At 39.7% G+C, this 19,794-nt stretch overlaps 1 protein-coding gene across 8 annotated transcripts in view; it reads left to right on the top strand.

Annotated features, from left to right (window-relative positions):
• The window catches only part of USP40 (ubiquitin specific peptidase 40), a 75,010-nt gene extending 56,038 nt beyond the window's left edge, over positions 1–18,972 (top strand). For 4 of the 8 annotated variants that reach the window (XM_061607774.1, XM_061607778.1, XM_061607776.1 and 1 more), the window contains exons 23-32: positions 3,062–3,126; positions 4,788–4,862; positions 5,661–5,787; positions 8,063–8,157; positions 10,338–10,456; positions 10,987–11,052; positions 11,240–11,450; positions 12,919–13,014; positions 13,785–13,876; positions 15,348–18,971. In XM_061607774.1, the coding sequence (XP_061463758.1) occupies positions 3,062–3,126; positions 4,788–4,862; positions 5,661–5,787; positions 8,063–8,157; positions 10,338–10,456; positions 10,987–11,052; positions 11,240–11,450; positions 12,919–13,014; positions 13,785–13,876; positions 15,348–15,456 (1,055 nt within the window). In that variant the 3' untranslated portion in view covers positions 15,457–18,971. Of the gene's footprint in view, positions 1–3,061; positions 3,127–4,787; positions 4,863–5,660; positions 5,788–8,062; positions 8,158–10,337; positions 10,457–10,986; positions 11,053–11,239; positions 11,451–12,918; positions 13,015–13,784; positions 13,877–15,347 lie in introns of all 8 variants that reach the window. The other 4 variants (XM_061607781.1, XM_061607779.1, XM_061607780.1 and 1 more) reach the window with 3 other exon arrangements.
• The last annotated feature ends 822 nt before the right edge of the window (positions 18,973–19,794 follow it).

Here is a 19,794-nt window from a genome sequence, read left to right as displayed (position 1 = left end):
CTATTACAACAGCATCTCTGCATAGCAGCAGCACCGCACCCCCACTGCTACGAGTCTACTACAGTGCTTTTGGGGCGGTACATTCTCCCCCACCTGTGGGCATGTACTGAAGCATGTGTTGGCTATTCATTCTCCCCCATCGTGGGCGTGTACTGAAGCACGTGTTGGAGAACGTGCATTTGGGGCTGTACATTCTCCCCCACCTGTGGGCGTGTACTGAAGTCCCTCCTCACACGACTTGTCTGCACAGCAGCTGCACTGCACCTCTGCTATGTATTTACTACAGTGCATTTGGAACTGTACATTCTCCCCCAACGTGGGCGTGTACTGAGGCGTGTTGCCGGTACATTCTCCCCCACCCGTGGGCATGTACATGATGGCAGATCAACAGCCAGAAGCAGCTCATGCTACAGGGGACGACGACACCGGGTACAGCTTAGTGCCTCGCAAGTCTACTAAACACAAGCAACCCAGACTTCATTCCAAGGCTGTCGCTAACACCAAACACTTATTTAGCCACACCGCTGCCAAGAGAGCATGATATGTGTCTGCCCCGGCTTCTGAGGCTGCTGGCCAAGAGAGATTAACAGCCCTCTTTCGTTCTCCTGCCGGGTCGTCTGATGACAGATTTGAGGGTTCCCTAGCCAACCAGCTGTGAACTGTCCATCTCAACCCATGCCATCAACTGGGGCTCATACATCTCACCAGTCTGATGAGACTCCTGCTATTTTGCCTCAACAACGGCACCAGCCTCTGCTCCGCCAAGCGCAGTCTGTGACCTCAGATCCTCAGATGGCCTCTTGCTCCTCTTCTGGGATTGCAATTCCCTCCTGAATTTTCTGTTATAGTTGCAGGACATACTGAGCTTCTCCCATGCGCAGTCACAGTCGAATCCACTTCCTCATCAGAGTGCGCAAATACTTTTTGGCGCTATGGGGCATTGTGACTGCAATGAGATAGATCTGCCACCCTCACCAAATCCATTTGATGTTGCTAGAGGCAGGATTGGCAATGAGATTGCCAGTTTGGAGGATCCATCGTATTCTCTTCAAGCCGAGGGAGATGAGTAGAGCGATGATGCAGAGGGCTTCTGATGCTGCAGAACCAGGATAAGTTATCTACGGGTCCTGTCAGGCCACATACAAGACCAGTGCGGAAGGACACTCACTGCCTCTCCCCACTGTGTAATTATTTTGGCTCTTAGTGGTGGTTCCACTCTTGTCTCTAACCATGATAGGTATCAACAGTCCCTGCTAGGCCACAGACATGACCAGTGCGGAAGGACACTCTCGATGTCCCTCCCCACCATGTGCGATTCTTTTAGCTCTCAGGAGTCTCTCCTCTCCCCTCACGAGCCATGTTAGGTTTCTACAGTTCCTGCCAGGCCAGAATCAACACCGGTGCGGAAGGACACTCTCACTGTTCCTCTCCACTGAGTGCAATTATATTGGCTCTCGGAGGTTGCCCTGGCTGGCCTTGTGAGGCAATGCTCTCTCTACCAAAGTGATTAGAGCTAGTTAGAGGCAGATTGCTTCCTCTGCCTCTGTTGGGCAGTTTCTGAGCTCTCTATTACCGCTCTTCTCTACCTTGGGTAGCTTTCTCAGAGTTCATTTGGGCTCCGACCTCTACATGGCCCGCCTTCTCTGACACTATGCGTTCACAGCTCTTCCAACTTCACAAGCCACGTTATAACAAGTCTGACAGTGTCTTCATAGAGCTCTGAAGATGGGACTGGCAGTTAATACTGACACCCGGCTTCACCAGATTTGGTTTGATTACCCTGCGAGTGTTTAAATGGGCTCGCATCCGATGATTGTAGGTTCTCTATAGGCAGCTGCCCTCCTTTCTTCAGCAGTGTATCACCAGGGTATCACCATTGCGACTGTTATCCTTCAAGGTCTTGTTCCTGGTGGCAGTCACATCGGTGAAAAGAGCCCCAGATTTCTACACCTTCCATAATGATTCAGTGATATTGCGGCCAGATCCATCTTTCTACCCCAAGCTCAGCTCAGTGTTCTGCTGTAACCAGGACATTGTTCTTCTGTCATTCTGTCTGGAGCCAGCCCATCCACTAGAGAAGGCCTGGCAATCACTGGATGTCCAGAGGTCCCTCAAGACCTACCTGTCTCGAACCCAGGATATAAGACTAATGAATTCATTTTTGTATCCTTTCACTTTGGGTAAAAAAGTTACTAACTCAACCTTGTCTTGCTGGTTGCGTGCCTGCATTGCGTTGGCCTATGAGTCGCTTAAGCTTCCAGTGTCCATTAAGATAACAGCGCACTCGACTAGGTCAGCAGCCTCTATGGCTGCTTTTGCAACCAACGCACCTCTTGCAGAGATTGCAGTGTGGCTGTATGGTCTACTCCAGATTCCTTTATAAAACATAAGATTGACTGTTATGCTTCTGCCTAGGCCTCTTGAGGAGGCGAGTTCTGCTACAGGTTCTTTCTGACAAGTAAACAGTGGTGGTCCCTCCCTATTGGGGGGCTGCTTTGGTACATCCCAAAGTGATGTCAGGCTACCTGGGGAAAATGGACCATTGGTCTCACCTGAAGGGTGATTTTCCCAGGTATCCTGCCATCACAGCCCTCCCTGTTGGAGGATGTCTGGGTATTTGTACCACCTTTCCAATTATTTCTGTTAGAGTGTACTGTTTTGCACTGTCTGGCTAAGTCAAGACCTTTCTAGATCTGTTACATTGAATGTAGTTTCATGTTATTATTAGGGACATTGTCTCTATTTTCCTTGCTGGTAGGCCCCTGGGCTTTTTGTACTTCTCAGATATACCACTTCAGACTCGTCACGAATGAACTGGAGTGGGAGGGGCTTGATGCCTCAGGTCTTGACTTCAGTGCATTCTTGCCTTCGGATGCTAGATGGCACTAGTGTCCAAAGTGATGGCAAGATACCTGGGAAAATCACCCTTCAGGTGATACCAGTGGTCCAATTTCACCCAATCCATTTAATAAACGGATAAATGTATAGGAATTATACTGATGATGTGACTCTTAGTTTTGTGTGTGTGTTTGACTTTTTATGGTCTTTTTTGTTTTTACAGGCGACAGCTGGCATTTGAGAAAGATTGACTGGTGTTATGAAGCTGGAGATGCATTACATGAGGAAGTAAAAAAGCTAATTTTATGCATAAATATACATTTTTATATTACTTTTATAGAACTTTGAATTATAAGGCTCCAGTAAACAAACTTCTCAGGACTTTTTCAGTTGTGGCCCCCACCCTGTGGAACTCCCTCCCAAATGATCTCCGCCATGCCCCTTCCATGATGAGTTTCTTCTGCGCCTTGAAGACCTGGCTCTTCAGGCAGGCTTTTGGGGTGGGCTAGATTTTATCTTCATTGTTTTTAGATTTTTAATGTCTAGGTATTGTATGCCTATTTTGTACATCACCCAGAGTGGCTGGACGACTAATAAATTCAATAAAAAAATAAATAAAACTTGCTGGTCCAAGTTTGCACAATTGTAGCACAGTTCTTTAATCCATTACTACTTAGTTCATGTTATTTTTAATGTCCTTTCACGTAGGAAATTATCTATTTAAAAATGGTCTTGGGGGTTCTGCTGTAGGCAGATAAGGTACTATGGCTCTACTCCTTAGATTCTTCCCTCCCCCTTTAAAAAAAATACATTTTCTTGTTTGGCGTTTGGTTAGATACACTTCTCTCTTTTGTACATAGGTGAATAATGATTTTTCGGACAACTGAAAAGATACAAAAAATTGGCAAGCTTTTAAGGTTTTCCAGAACTCTTTGTCAGGCATGATGTTACACAAAACAGGAAGTAGTGCAAGAAAGAAAAGTTAAAAAAGCAAAGAAGTAGAAACATCAAGTTATACATTGTAGGCACAAAGTCACTTTGTAGACTTGGTTCCAAGGTGGAGATTGAGGCTTCCAAACGTAATGGGTAATACTAACTGCTCAGTAATACTAGATTATTTGACTTAAATTGACTAGTACACCATCAAAAATTAATACCTGCCTTTGCCAAGATAACAACTGCCATGTTAATTCTATTCTCTCTACCTGCATGTTTTAAGTTGTGGGACAGTGGGAAAAGAAGCCATTGGTACTTTATTCCAGAATCCTAAGTGTGTAACCTGCTGCCTGTAGCACCTGGAAGAGACTTAGCGCAGCCTGCAATTTCCATCTTGCAACTGAGTCTGTATGCTGATCTCACAGCTACAGCATCTAGACCAGGGGTGGGGAAAGAACCTGGCCAGAGAGCAGATCCTGAATGTCCTCACCCCTAGCAGGCCACTTTAAGAGGCGCATGGGGTGCCCACTTGTTAATTACCTGACATCACCATGAGTCGGGTCACACATTCTTCTTTGCATTGCGGCTTGAGTTCAAGTCATGCTATAAAGAAAGATTCTAACCAATCCAAGCAGGCTGCACTTCCGAGTTCCTTTTAAATTTGGCACCCAATGCAACCCCCACTGGGATTGGTTCCACTCAGCAGCTCCCAATCAGAGGAGTTTGTATTTGATGGCAAATTTGAAAGTTGCTAAATACAAGTCCCATTTGCCAAGGAACAATCAGGAGTGCATATTAAAGCTCCCAGTTGTGCCTTTGTGGCCATGTCTGTACTCACCCCACACTTGATGTCCCATATGATGTCTGGGGTGGGGGTGATGGGCAGGCATAGCTTGGGGGCCAACATTTCCCATTGCTGATACAGACTTTGGAGAGTTTTTTTTCTAATGGATCAACATGGATACTGTTAGCTGTTTATATCCTCTCTTTAATGTTTACTGTTGTTTCATCAGGGTGCAACACTAAAAGAACTTAATATCTGCAGCGGAGAGATATTGAATGTTGCCGAGGGGAAGCTTCCACCAAAGGTAATATCCAGCATAGTAATGATGATGGCATGAGAACTGAAAGTAAAATAAGTTTTCTCAGAGGAAAACCAGATAATTTAATCTGCAGAAATACTATATGCTTGTTTTCAATTAAGGCTTATGGAGAGGCAACTGTGTGCCATCCTAACACCTCAGCCGATTAGGATTGTTTTCTAAATAATAGAATGCTGAATGCTGTGACAGTAGTAGAGTGCCTTGAAAAAGGAAGGACAGAGCTGATCTTGTGGGTGCCACAGGCTAGGTCACTGTTTTTCAACCTTGCATCCCCAGATGCTGTTGGACTACAACTCCCATTATCCCTGATCACTGGCTAAACTGGCTGAGGATGACAGGTGTTGTAGTCCAACAACATCTGGAGATTCAAGGTTGAAGAACAATGGGCTAGATGAAGCACAAATAAAGGCAGTGAATATGCAAAGTTGTGTTGGCTTAAAGAATCATGGTAGATGATTTGTGTGTGTGTGTGTTTTTAAGTCAAACTGAGAAAGATAGAAGACCTGCCTAAGGGGGAGACAAATATAGAAGAATGAGTAGCATCAGAGATGGATAAAAAAGGTAGGGAGAAACTGGTGGAAGTGTTTGTGATGTCACAGAAGAATCAAGAGAAAGGGCAGTGGTTCAGGAAATAAGGCTGCTAAAGCAGGTAGATGTTCGGAATGCATTATTTTTGTTTAATCTTCTGTTCAGAGGTGTTATATCTACTATCTATTCTAAAGCCAACATATCTTGTTTCTTGGTAGCAGTAAATTATAGAATATTTTTCATTAATTCCGAAAGGGTTTCCTGAAAGTGCCTGTTTGGTGGTACAAATCCTTGTCTCAGTTGAGGCACAAAAGTAACATGCAAGACCAAGTGAACTCTGTCAGCAAAAAAATGGGAGCTCTGGGACTGTCAGCATCTGGGGGTAAGCTATAAATACCCAAGCATAAATTCACAAAGTCTGTAAGAATTTTTCAGCCCTGGAAGTAGCTATCTGGCCATCCCAATACCACCATATCAGCAAGAGATTTTATTTGTGCATGTTTAAAAAGATCAATATAAATTATCATTTCTTGGACAAAACACTTTGTTTTGTGGATCACAACAGAACTATTTACCTAAGGGGAAATTACTGAGCTCTGCAAAGGAATGTATGTGCATTTCCCTTTTTTTACTTTTAGAGTTTCCTTTTAAAAGTTTCCTAGACATCAGAAATGGTGCTGGGAACAACAATAGCTGCTGCAGTTGGTTTAAATTGTTTAAAGGAATGGAGGAATCCCTTGTTAAGGCACTGAGATAGGGCAATTTATTTATATTTTAATTAAGTGAGGGAGGCCACACAGCTTGGAATTACATTTCCTTATGAAGTAGAAAGCTTTAAAGCAGAGGTGGGCTTTTTGAGAGCTGTGTTCCTCTGTGGGTAATTTGTTGGGGGCTACATGCTAACTGCAGGCAGGGCTAGAGCCAGAAGGGTACACCACATTTTCACACTCACCACACACTCAGCAGGCTGCTGAGGGAGGGCAGAGGTCTGAAGTTTTGCCAGAAGTCAGAACTGACTTTGAGGGCTTTTGACATTAGGCTGAGGGTTGTATAAAATTAGGCTGAACACTGCGGGTTGCCAACTTCTGCTTTAAAGGGAGGAAAAAAGCCCAGTCTGGAATTGAGGTAGAGCTAGAGATTCCTGGCAAAAGGGGAGGGAATTGCTCTTGTAACACTATATTGTCAACAGAGCAATTACAGCAGCCACGTTGCTATTTTAGATTTCAGTTGAACAGAAACAAAAGCAGGCAACATGAGATCAAGAGTTCATGGACTGATTGGAAAGCGACTAGCCACATGCAAAGCAAATTATAGCTCTCCTCTTTAAATCTTGTGCTGTGCCTCTGAGTTAGGTAGTCAGACTTTTTTCCCCAGTTGCAGAGAATGAAGATGGATCACATCTTCTCAGTCATCCATGGACATGTATGTTCTTTGGATTTGCAGCAGTGGAGAGAGCATAGCCAAGTGCTTGTTTCTTTCTGTGCTTGTATGTTGCCTTGGCTGTCTGATCTGGCTCCAGTGCAGGCTGATTCTTAGAGGCAAAACATGCCATACAGGTTAGTGCAAGTGTGTATAAAAGTCAGCAGCAATCTCCCCTAGCAACAGCTTTCACAAATGTTTTTGGGCCAAGGTGTCTTTGTAGGTTTAGCCATCCTGGTTGCCCTGGACATGACCCTTAGCACACTTCTTTACACTGACTATTTGATGCACCAAGCACAGCAATTATTTGTGCATTAGTTAAACCATCCCAGTAGTGGTTAGTTTGCCACTTCCTGCAGAGAGGGATCCCCAGAGAATGGGCATTGTGCCCTTGACCAATTTTAACTACAAATCAATGAATGTGTTTTTGCTCCATTCTCCTACCTTCAGTCCAGTATGTTAGCCATCTTATTGCATAGACTGTTAGAAAATTTTCATCTATAGGGTCTCTCTGACATGGCCGTTCTGCTTAGAGTGATGTTCTAGCCTTAGGGTTTGGAGATTCCAACAATGTTGCACTTTGAAGTCATAAAACTCAAACCTTTTGAAGTTCCTTTCCACTTAACTTACAAATGGTGCTCTCCTAATTAGTGGGTAAGAATTTGATAGACTCAATTATTGTGCATCTGGGTAACCACTTGGACATATACAATATCCATCATCTACAAGTAGCATTAAATCTCTACAAAAATGCACTTATCACGGGTAATCTATCGTGAATTGAAATATTATTACCATAGCATGAGACTAGCTTCATATGTAAGGAGATAGAAACTTCAGTTTTCACTAATCTGCAGTTTCTCATTACATACAAACTGAAGAAATTGTGGTTTAAAAACAATTAAATGATTTTATATCCTAGTTTGTTAACTTGTCTAAATTTAAACCACTGTTTTCCAAGTTTGGATTTCATTTGTTCTTATGTCTGTCACTGTCAGAAAAGGATACAAACCTAGTATGAATAATTTTCAGTTCTGTATCCAACCAGAATTTTTTTAGGGTTGATCAATGCACTAAGCTCTTTCTTTAGTATTATGAAGACCTCCATCTGATCTTGTTTGAACAGAAAACCAGTTGAAACAGTTCATTTATTGATCACTAAACTCATGTTTTGGTAACTGTGTAAGTGTGAAGAATTCTAAATTTCTTTAAATTGTCATTCTTGATGTTCTTAAAAGATTCACCAACATGTCTCCAAAGTGAAGCTGACCTATGTTATGTGGGTGATATAGAAATCTCAGGAGAAGCTTTCCTGGAAGACCTAAAGATGCAGGTTAGATATTATATTTTGTTAATGAATGTAGTTGTTCTTTCTTTAAGTAAGATCTATTAATATATATATATATATTTATTTCCTTTCCTCTGTCTCCAGTATGTTCTGAGATGGCATTTGCTTAGATGCCATTTTCAGTGGTAAGTACAACCAGGGACTTTTAAGATTCTAGCTGAGACACTTTCTAATATCCACTTCCTACAGTTTGTCATCATTTTTTTCAAGTGTCATTGGCTGCAAGATTCATGTTGCACTTTTATTAGAAGTGTTATAGGACTTCCCCATTTTACTATATGTGAAAGTAATGCATTTAGTATCAAAAGAACCGCTTTGTATTTTGACATTGTTCTTTTATTAACTGGGGTTTTGTGTCTTTCATATGTGGGATATGAGAGGTTGGTGGTAATATTTGTGAAATGGTGGGTTAGCTTGTCAAAGAATCAGACCATTGGTCCATCTAGGACAGAACTGTGTACTTCATCTGGCAGCAGCACTTCAAGGTCTCCACTGGAGCTTCTTTAGAAACCCTTTTTAACAGGAAGAAGCCAGGGATTGAACCTAGGATTTTCTGCATGGAAATCATATGCTTTATCACTGAGTCCCTCAATGATAATGAAATAGTTTTTAAAAAATACACACACGTTCAACTTTCATTGAGATTTCATTCAGTTGACAAGGAAAACTGGCTGTGGCCCAGTTAAACTGTAAAACTGGTTTAATGTGAATGAACGTTTCTCCACATGAACCACAAGTAGTAACCAGGTTTTTTCTTGGCTTTTCGCTTGTGATTTGTTATGAGAAAAGAAACCGCAAGCTGGGGTTTGGATTGCATCACAAGTCAGACTCTGGCTCGTTTCATCTGTGGCATGATGAGAGTTGCACCATGGACAAAACAAGCCGGAGTTGTCATGTTGTCTAAACCCCAGCTTGTTGTTAGTTTCCTCCAAACAAACCCAGCCATGTTTGGAGGAAACAAATGACAAGTCTGAGTTTGGGCCACACAAGTCAGACTCAGCCTTGTTTTGTTTGTGGCATAGCCAAAGGGGGGGGATGCTACGAGAACTTTACATTCACATTAAAATAGTATGATTCAGTGTGTCATGTAAAGCAGGCCTATGTTAAAACTCAGGGAGTTGTTGGTGTCGCTGCAGAAGAGAGAATAAAAGGGGGGGAATGCTCACATCGCATGCAGAGAGCTTTCACAGAATTAGATAGTCTAGGGTGAATAATGAATGTGATTTTGTTTAAAGGAGCAGGGGAGGAAATGTATTGGGGGGGAAGCAGGAGAAAGCAGGAGAAAGGAAGGCAAGAGCGACTGGAAGTTTGCTCGTCAGCAGCAGGAAACAAAATGACGCCCATAGACAGTGCAAGGGGCAAAGTAAGGGAGGATCTAAAATGGTGAACAAACTGCACAGACAAACAGCGAAGAAAAGCGACTACACAGTACGTTGGCACTGAAAAGGGTGCAGATTTTTAAGCCAATTTGTGATTTTTATCACATCAATTTAATCCGGATTTAAAGGCAATAGCAGCTGAATGCGCTTGTGTTGGCAAAAACGTCATGTAAACGGTCCAAATTAAAAGGATCTGCAAACAGCACCAGATCCACACTATCCCGGCATGTGATCAGGCCTCCAAACAGTTTAGTAAAATAGTCTCTGTGGGCCTCTTCAGACAGTGTTCCCCACTTCTGAACCTCTACACGCTGTGAAATTAGGAGGTGATTTTGTACTCTCATATCTTCCTCTGTCTTTTCCCCTTATCTAGAATGTAACTTGAAAACCAGTTGTATCAGGGAGATTCCATGTTCAAATAAAGATGGTTGCTCCTGATTCTGATGTTATGCTTTATGCTTACTGATGGAGGTTGGGGGTAAGTCTGACACCTGCTCCCAAGTGCACAGGCATATAGAGGTTGCAGGAGGGGGAATTACTTCTGAAAATTCCCTATGATGTAGATTTTAACAGAAAAACACACATTTGTTAGTATTTTCTGTTAAGTTTGTGGTTCAAGAATACTGAAAAAATAGTAAATTTATTAAAAGAAATCTAATGTGATGGTTAAATGCTTTCATTTGTAGTTCTGCAAGTTAGAAAATACATTTCAAAGACTGACTGTGGCTTTCTGTTTTTCAAATAATATTTATTCTAAAATTGCTAGCAAAGTGCTTTTCTTTTCAGGTAATGACTTTGCCATTCTTTCAAGAGTTTAGTATTCCATTGCCAGAGTTTCTCCGAGTTTGGACAGTGGAAAATAAACATCCATGCAGACTTTTACGAAACAACAAGCAGCAACTCCAGTAGGTTCCTAATTGCAACATTAAGTTAAATGTTAATGCATCATATTTTTACTGCTAGTTTTAAAATTAAGGTGCCAGTCGTACACGCCTTTGAACTTTGTGGGATTATGCTAGGGATGCTTTGGAGCTGTAATCGTTTATCCAGTTTTCTAGGAGCAAGCCCCACTAGACTCAACGGGTCTTACTTTTCAGTAGACGTATCAAGGATTGTCATACAAGTGTTCATTCAGTTGTTCTCGACTGAATTACAATTAAAGCTAAAGTTTCATTGGTTGTTGTCTAAACCCTGCTCTCTCTTTTTTTTTACATTTTGTGAAGGCAATCTGTTCCTTCTGTATAAATTAGACAAAGGATTTCTCTTGACCCTTTCACATAAGAGTTCTGGCAACACTTAAGTTAGCAGTCTATGGTTTTTCAACATCCAACTCTTAAATGTGCCACTTTATTTTATTTTATTACTGTTTACATCCTTCCTTTTCATGAAATTGTTCAATTCTAAATTTAAATTATTTATTTTATTTCTTTTTCAGTAAACTCAAACTAGGAAACAGAGTGGAAATTTGTATAGAGCCTTTACATAAGAGAGAGGACCTTGGGTAAGATATACAGTCACAACTCGTCGAAACAGATTTTAGAAAAAACACTGTAAAATATTTATTTCAAGTCCAGATTATTCTAGGTTTTCCTTTTAGAATCTTTGTTTCAAAAGAAGCCTCTGTGACATTTACGTCGGCATATAATTTAAGAATGATAACTGCATTGTGTGTGTTTTTCTTATTGCAGACCAAAAGATTTGCTTCTGCGGGTGCAGATGGGCATACCAGGGGAAAGAGATTATTACCATCCTGTGGATTTGGTATGGGATATCTCTAAAGAGTATACAGCATACGCATTGAGACAAAGAATTGCTTCATATTATTCCTTGCCAGTTGAGAGAATTGAAATTGCTAAATATTCTCCTGGGAAATTCGAATGGATGCCAGTATGTAGTTGGGTAAGCTAGGAGATGACAGAGAAAACGCTCGGGACATGAAATATTATTGTCAGCAATTATTTTGAAATAAAATGTCACATTATCTAAATAAAAGATGATCAATGCTAGATCTGTGCCAAATGTTTATCAATGACATTTAACCAGGGAAGGGTTAAAAGGAAGAGGTTTCAGAAGTATTACAACTTCCCTGTTACCTTTTCTGCATGCTGATTGATACCAGTTCACAACCATTTCTCTTCCCTGGTTTACAGCTTTGGCACCACTGTTTTAAAAAAATGCATTTCTTCTTGAGGCCATCTTAGTCTGTCAGTAATCAGGCAACGTTCTGTCCTTCTTCCAAGGAGCTCAAGGTGTAGAGAACATGGTTTCCCAAATCCATCTTACTCTCAAAGTAAAACTATGTGGCAGGCAGGATTGGCTGAACTATAGTGTCTAGCCCAGCCTTTCCCAACCTTCAGGTCCCCAGATGTTGCTCCCATCAGTTGTAGCATGGCCAATGGTCAGGAATTATGGGAACTGTAGTCCAGCAACATCTGGGGACCCAAAGGTTGGAAAAGACTGGTCTAGCCCAAGGTCACCCTGTGAGCTTCAAGGCTGAATGGGGTGTCCCTGAGTCTCCTCAGTCTTAATCTGACACTCTTAACTACTACATTACATTGGCTTTTAATATGTTTTGTCATCATCATGCAATGAGTCATATTTGTATGTGATAAGATCAGAAAGCCAAATTGAAGTGCAGACAGTCCTTCTTGCTCCTCGCTCTGAATGGAGAACCATTTTTGTTCATTTCATCATCACCCTCCCCCCTAAAAAAAAACTACTGAAATGGGAAGTGCATTTTACACAGAGGCAAAATATCCCCCCTTTTGTCCAGCTCTAGCATGTATGAATATGTTAAATAAATCAAATACATTTTACACATATGTAACAAAGATATGAAGCAGTGGATGAGATCCAATGAAGTGTGACTGGCTGTCTACTCATGCTGCATGGAGGAGAAGAGGAAACAGAAGCCCCGCTGCATCTCATACCTCCCACCCTGTTCTGGGTGGCCGAGAGGACCCTCTGGAGCAGATTTTAGGGTGCCTGGAGAACTGGAGGAGAAGTAGAGAACACTGGAAATCCCATTGCACAAGTGAATTTCTCCTGCATAAGTGGGCAAATATAATTGGATATCATCCATTGGTGGTTTCTAATGATCCTAAGCAGGGAAGCATTAGTACTTAGCAATAAATCTGAATATTTATCCCCATTAGAAGTTTATTGAGGTCTTTTTTTGAGCAAATCCACATGTATTCAGTCTCATACCAGTTTTTATTTTAAAAATTACAAATGACCGTTCAACTGTAAAAATGCATTATCTTTTTATCTGGAAATATAAAATACTCTCCTACTTCTCTGCACCAAAATCACAAATTATCTATGCTAGTTTATGGTGCTTTTCTCATTAATTCTCATTTGCATTCAGACACAGCAAGTTTCAAAGCGAAGAAAGAAGAAGAAAAGTGACAGTCTACAGTTAAGCTCCTACTGTCTCAAGGATGGAGACATTATAGGTGTGAAGGTAAATAAACTGATTTACCAGCAAGATTCCTTCACTTAATTTCAAGCAGTTTCCATACCACCACCACTGCAGCCCCAGAAAACACAGCCCACAATGTTTGGTAGGTCTCCCTACCAAAGAGAGCGAGATACACAATGTTGGATATGCGTACAACTCATAGTTAATAAGCTGTTAATTATGAATTAAAGGTGGAGCCTTCTGAACTCCAAAATTTCTTGCTTTCAAATGTTTTCTCGGTGTACCTTAAAGCTGAAGAGGATGAGACAATTTCATTTATATTTGCCTTTCTTATTGGTTTGACTTACGATTTTAGATTTTCTGTTGGGCATCAGGCTTCCTGTCACTCCCCGTGGCTCTTTTTTCAATGCTGTTTGTCTCTGTTTTCTGCGGTTAGCTGTGTTGAGAGGTTTTGGTCTGATAAAACAGGATAGAAATTTTTAAAATAAATACTGTTAGATGGCTTTGTTCTACTTTGTAATTGGATAGAGGTTTTGAAATATTTTTTTGTTTTGTGTGAAATTTTGCGGTTTGAATTGTCTGGAAGACATATTCTAGGAGAAAAGTTACTAGTTGTATAAGGTTGGGAAGGAAAAAATGGTATAGTATTGATACAAACAAAAGAAAATAGTGAAGAACTTTAATTTTTAATAACATGACTTGATACAGTTTAAGGCCATTAATAGAAATGCCATTGGTAAAAAATTACCTGCCTTTTTAAGCAGAATACTGTAAGGAACTGATTTCACAATACTTTCAATACTTCAATACAGAATCTCCTACTTGATGACAGTAAGGATTTCAGTACCATGAAAGATGATATTGGAAAACAAATGCAGAAGCAACATTACGTGGAAAAAACTAGGTATATATCTTTTACTTATTTATAGAATTTATACCATGCCTTTCCCTCACTAAGAAGCCTATACAATGTTATTGTCTAAACATAATAAAGCAGTAAAAGGGATCTAGCTGTGTCCTCGCATGTGGTAAGCAGATCATTTTACCTATCAGAGGACTTGTATATAAAGCATTCAGAAAAGAGACTTATTGTAAAATTCCAGTGAAGAAGCCCCTGTAATATAAAAATATTCCATGTTTCTATTGGCTGGACCATACCATATCTGTCTAACAATATAACTCCAACTGTAGTCTCACACTCATGAACACACATTATTCAAGACAGCAATGCATACTGAAAAAAATGTTAGGGTTACAGATGGTTATTGTAAACCATATGCCTGCTTAAATTGTTGGGCAGTGACTTAAATTTTGTATCAGCTTGAAAGATAAATATTATTAGGGAATATGCAGGTTAAGGAGAAGGCATGTGAGCAATATTTCCACATGGTAACTCAAATGAATCAAACAAAAGATTTATCCACACCAAAGTATGCTCTTAAAAGCTGGCAGAACAAATTATTATTTGTATTTTATATCATAATCTTAAGGATTATTTAGTTGGAAATGTCTGTATGATGTGCTGCAAAATAGATAAATGTCAATTTTCTTGGAAAAATTAAGATTTTATGTATAGTTTTTTTAAAAATAAATTTTAATAAGTGCCTTTTTTAAAAATTATAGGCCATGATCCAATTAATGTGAATCATAGCTAACATTAACATCATAATAACGTGCTGCCCTGTTTTTGTATACATTGGGATATTAGATGGTACAGGCCAAAACACTGGGTTTGATGAAAAGTTCTGTTACATGAACAGAAGTAGCTTCTGTTCATAGAAGACTTCCATGAACAGAAGGCATCTGTCAATGAGTGGAACAAGATGTTCTCCTGTGCATGGAAGATGGGAACTCGAGCTCCCCCTAGTGGTGTGGATCTCTCTTTGTCCAAAGCTCCAGTTCTAGCCTACCTTCGCCGGAAATGGTTGGAGACGCTCTCTGCTTTACTTCTCTGGCTCAGGTTTGTTTTGGGTGGCTTTGTGTCTTGTGAGAGTTAGTTTGTTGGGGCTGTTTTTTGTTGTTTCTGTCTGTGTTTTCAGTGTTTTGAGTATTTTTACCTCGGACATTTTTCATTTGGTGCAATTTCTGCTCACTGTTTAACCCCTTGTCTCTGCCTATATTTCCCCCTCTGTAGGTTTTTTGCACATTAAAAAAGGAGGTCCTTTTGTATTATATTTGTTTCTGTTCTGGGGAAAGGTTCTCCTTCAGCGTTTATTTCTCCTTCATCTTCTTTCCTCTGGTAACCCAATCCTGTTTCTCCCCCCTGTTGTAATATTTTGGCATTTGCACTAGGAGGTTTGGGTCCTAAATTCAAGTCTGCTTTGTATAGATTTCTAATTGACTAACTTTAATAGTGTATATATTTTTGTTTTCAGTAGCCAGCAGGCTGTATGTGTACAGAGTGATCATCTGTCTGGAAAAAAGGTGGCCAAGAATCGTAAACCTGAAGCATCACTGTCCATCAGTGTTGGGGTTTTCAGCTGACTCACTTGGACTAATCAAACCTTGTCAGTATCTTACTGAATAGAATGGAATTGCCTCGGTTCACCTAGCCAAGGAACAGTCTTCCCTGAGATGTGTGCCTGTATATTTGATGCCACAACTGGCTATGGATTAGAAGATGGCTGGGGTGCTCTCTCTATATCCTATTGTGGGGAAGTGCTTTAATTCTATTACAGTTTCAGCACTTACTCTTGGGGGTGGGTATCTGCACTTTAGTAATGAGAACAATATGAGTAACTTAATCTCTCAATTGTTTTGCAATAATCATATGTTTGAATCTGATTGTATGCTGTATTATCACTACAAAGATTGTTGTTCCCCTGATGGATTAATGTACAGTAGAGCAGCATGAGAGCTGCTTCTTGTATTTTGGAGATGTGGGGTGCTTCTGCTGCAGCATTGCTCCCATGTTTGAATGCCACAAAATACTTCTAAAAATTCTAGCCTGAAAAATTAACATGTGCAGCTAATTAGAAAGGAAACTGTTGTCACCCATGGGAGTGACTCTTCACACAAAATGTGAGGATTATTAGCTGAATTTAATTTTGAGTTCCCCTCTCATTTCATTGCTCTTAGTTGTTTAGGGTTTGAAATTTTGTGAGCTGAGTGACAAATAATTATGTGCTTCACGAAATCCTAATGTAAAATTTCAACACATAATTTTCTGTGCTGTAATTTGGTCATTAAGTATCAATTCTTTTTTTTACAATAATTTTTATTCAAATTTTCATAAAACAAACAAAACAAAATCAAAAAACATAACAATAAAAATAAAAATAAAAACATTGACTTCCGATTTGTCACAGATCAGCTATAAATATATAATATATATCAAACCTGTCCCTTAATACATACAAAATCATTTTTTCTCCATAGTCTATCTTAATTAATCGTCAAATCCCATTATCATCATTTCATTTTTATCTTTCAACAAAAAGTCTAAGAGAGGCTGGTCATTAAGTATCAATTCAAAACTTTATTAACTAACAAATTCAATCCAGTTTGTCTTTTGGTATGCCACAATTCACATGGTCAATCTAAAAGACAATATGAAATATAAAAAGACGAATAGCTATAGCCTATGGCTTGGATCCAAAGATCCCACTATGTAAGTGGAAGACTAGAATGCGCACGTGTATGTACGTATTGCAGATTCCCTTGCCCTCTTATTCTTGATTGCCATATATTTTGGCTGGGTTCAAAATACACCAGCCCAAACTTCTCTCTATGCACAGTGGGCTGAGTGAGATTATGCCTTTTCACTCCCTCACTAGACATGCTTGTCCCACCAGATATCCACATGTGGGAGTAATGTTTGAATATGGCTTAAGTGCGCAGAGTATAATTGGTATGCCAGATATAATCTGGAAATGGACTGTATATAATGGCCCTACACACATTCATATACACCCTACTCAAAGATTACACTCACATTTAGGCAGCTGCTGACTGGGATTAGGTGTATTGTGTGGGTGCTGAGGGGAAATACACTGTTGCTTTTCCCGCCACACAAGAGAAACTAGAGGAGAGTATTGTCCAAACTGGGCCTTTGTGGGATTAGATTTGTTCTGCCAAAGTTCAGTACAATCCTACATAAATATGAACTTCAGAATGGTGGTGTACTGCTGAAGTGAACGATTAGAGATTTAAAAAATTGGGGGAGGGGAGCTAATAGTAAATGCCAGGACGTCTGCTGACTTTTGTCAGAAATTCCTGTCAGGCAGCAAGTTTCCTAATAATATTTCTACATTATTTCTACATTATCCTGAATGAACAGAAGCCACCAGGATATAGGTGCATATACATTATAGAGACTTTTCTCCTAGAGTTCCCACACAATCTTGGACAACATGTATTTCACTGTTCATTTTTAAAGTGATTTAGAAAAATGGACTGTTCGAAAAAGTGATTTTGTGTCAATTGCCCTCCATAGCTTATTTCCTCAAAGTATTTCTCCCAATACATGTACATTTTGACCATAGTTTGAACTCCAGCTGATAGATGGTTTAACCTTAAAAATGGTATTGGGATAAATATGTTGGAAAATGGTCTGTGGAAGGAGGGCTACTGAAAGTGTAAATAGAAGTAATGAATGACATGGGGGAAGACAGAAAGAACTGGTAATGGGCAAGAAGAGGCAGGTAGGTGTTAGTGCAAACAAACCTTATTATCAAGGTTTCACTTTACTGACTGAGGGAAAGATATAACTGTTTGCAATTTATTCCTGTACATAGGGATTTTGCTGTCTTTTTGGTGATTTTGCTGTTTGTGTTCTTAATTGAAGCATGCAGCTTGGAAGGAATTTTATCACCTAGTAGATGCTATGTACTGGCATAGGATTCTTTAGAACCAATTATTCTAACTGCCTAACTTGTATCTTAAAAGAGATATAGTGTGCTGTATGAAGGACGGTACAAGTAAGTTTAATAGCCAAATGGTACAATCACATCTGGGAGAAAATCTTTCTTAATCATTAATTAAGTGATCACTTGGAATTTGAGTGAATTCTGTATGTTCAGCACCTGACTGTTCATCTCCTACTATGGAACCCTGATCTCTTACACAGAAGATGCACCCAAGATGTAGAAAAATGCTGCTAGTTGAAGAATCTGGTAATACCCCTCATAAAAGGTTCCTTTGAGATTTTTGATTTTCTTAAAAAGAATAATGAAGTTATTTACTGAACATGAGGCTCAGAAATTTTTATATTAAAAAAAAGGAAGTGTGTGCCTTTAATAAAAGTAATGCAGCAATTGCTGCAAGAAGCCAATACCAAGTTGTTTGTGATGTTGGCTTGATTATTTTGTTATAAAATTATGGGACATTCCACATTTGAACATTTTATATAATGGAATGTCCAGGGTTCCACACTTCTGCTTGTATTACAATACAAGTAATTTTTTATAGTTCAAGTCTCTCTTGTACTCGCAAAAAGAATAAAAAGATTAAATGTTTTATTTGTATTGCATTTATAACAAGATCTTTTAAATAGTTTAATAACTTATCGGTTGAACAATTTATTTAAAAGTGAAGTGTTTGCAAAAGAAACCCCAAAGGTTGGCAGAATCCCACTTTTGAAGTGCTATTAATCAAAAAGTAAACACACAATATTAGTATTGTGTTGTGGTAAATGGTATCACGTTATGCTTATGGTCTCCAGAAATATAGAACTGACACAAGACCTCAGACATTCGCCTATGATTAATATACATGCATACTACACCACCGTATCTAGCTAGAAATGCAAATCATGTAGCCAGAAATATAGAGAAAATAAGCTCAAGTACACCAATGAATCCTAATTTTTCAAAACAAAGGGATTGGAGGAGGCTATGTTAAGTACTTTTATTGTACTGTACAAGGGGTTTTTGTGTTAGGGCCAGAGAAATAATACATGCATATTGGTAGCAGATTAGTACCGTTATCATGTTTTTATTTTCTAATCTGATTTGGACCAGACTGTGTAATAGTTTTGCCATGTGATTGTCTAATCTGGACTTGTTTTTTTAAGACGTAGTAGCCATGGTGGGTTGTGGTCCAAATTGGGACCCCTCCCAAACTATTTTTAAAAGTCATTTCTTGTGAGAAAAGAGGCCTCTAAAATGGCCCCTGCATGCATGTTAAAAACAAAGAGAGTATGCCTTTTTCATTTTGTGACTGTTTTACTTACTTAAAATTGATACAACTAGTCCAGGAGTTCCCAAAATGTGTTCCATGGACCGCCATTGGTCCCCCAGCTTTCTTCAGATCATGGTGGGTACCGTGGCTATTTTGCCCTTCTTAGAACCTGGTGGTCTGCCCAGACGGTGAGCAGGACAGACCGGAAAAAACAGGAGGAGGCACTTGAAAGGAGGAGAGGACTAGCTGTGAAATCAATGGGAGGTTAGGTTTAATCTTGATTCAGTTTAAATCATACAGATGTAGCTGAGGGCATTGCAGTTACTACAACAGGCAGAAAAATCATTAAGTGATCCGCCTCAGCAATTTTCAAGTAGTTGGTGGTGGGGGGGGAGTTTGGGAACCACTAAATTAGTTTATTAAGATTTTTTTAAGTGAAAGCCCCCTTTTGTATTCTTTTTTGGTTAGTTAAGACAATGTTCCTTTTTGAAGTTCTCTGCATCTATGATACAATTTGGATTCTGTAAAATGTGAAAGCTGACAAAATGAAAAGTGAGAGGGGAAGAAAGGCAGGAAATCCCAGGCATAAGTCAAAAAAGTCAACCCAAATATTACTGCAAAGGTAGAGAATAACAGTTGAAGTATACAAGAGATAAGACTTGCACTACCTACTTTGCATTATTTTGTCTCTTACTATTTAAA

Source organism: Rhineura floridana, chromosome 2, assembly GCF_030035675.1.
Source record: "Rhineura floridana isolate rRhiFlo1 chromosome 2, rRhiFlo1.hap2, whole genome shotgun sequence".
Classification (NCBI taxonomy): Eukaryota; Metazoa; Chordata; class Lepidosauria; order Squamata; family Rhineuridae; genus Rhineura; species Rhineura floridana.
The sequence above is the reverse complement of the archived record's forward strand: the minus strand, read 5'-3'. Positions and strand labels throughout refer to the sequence as shown.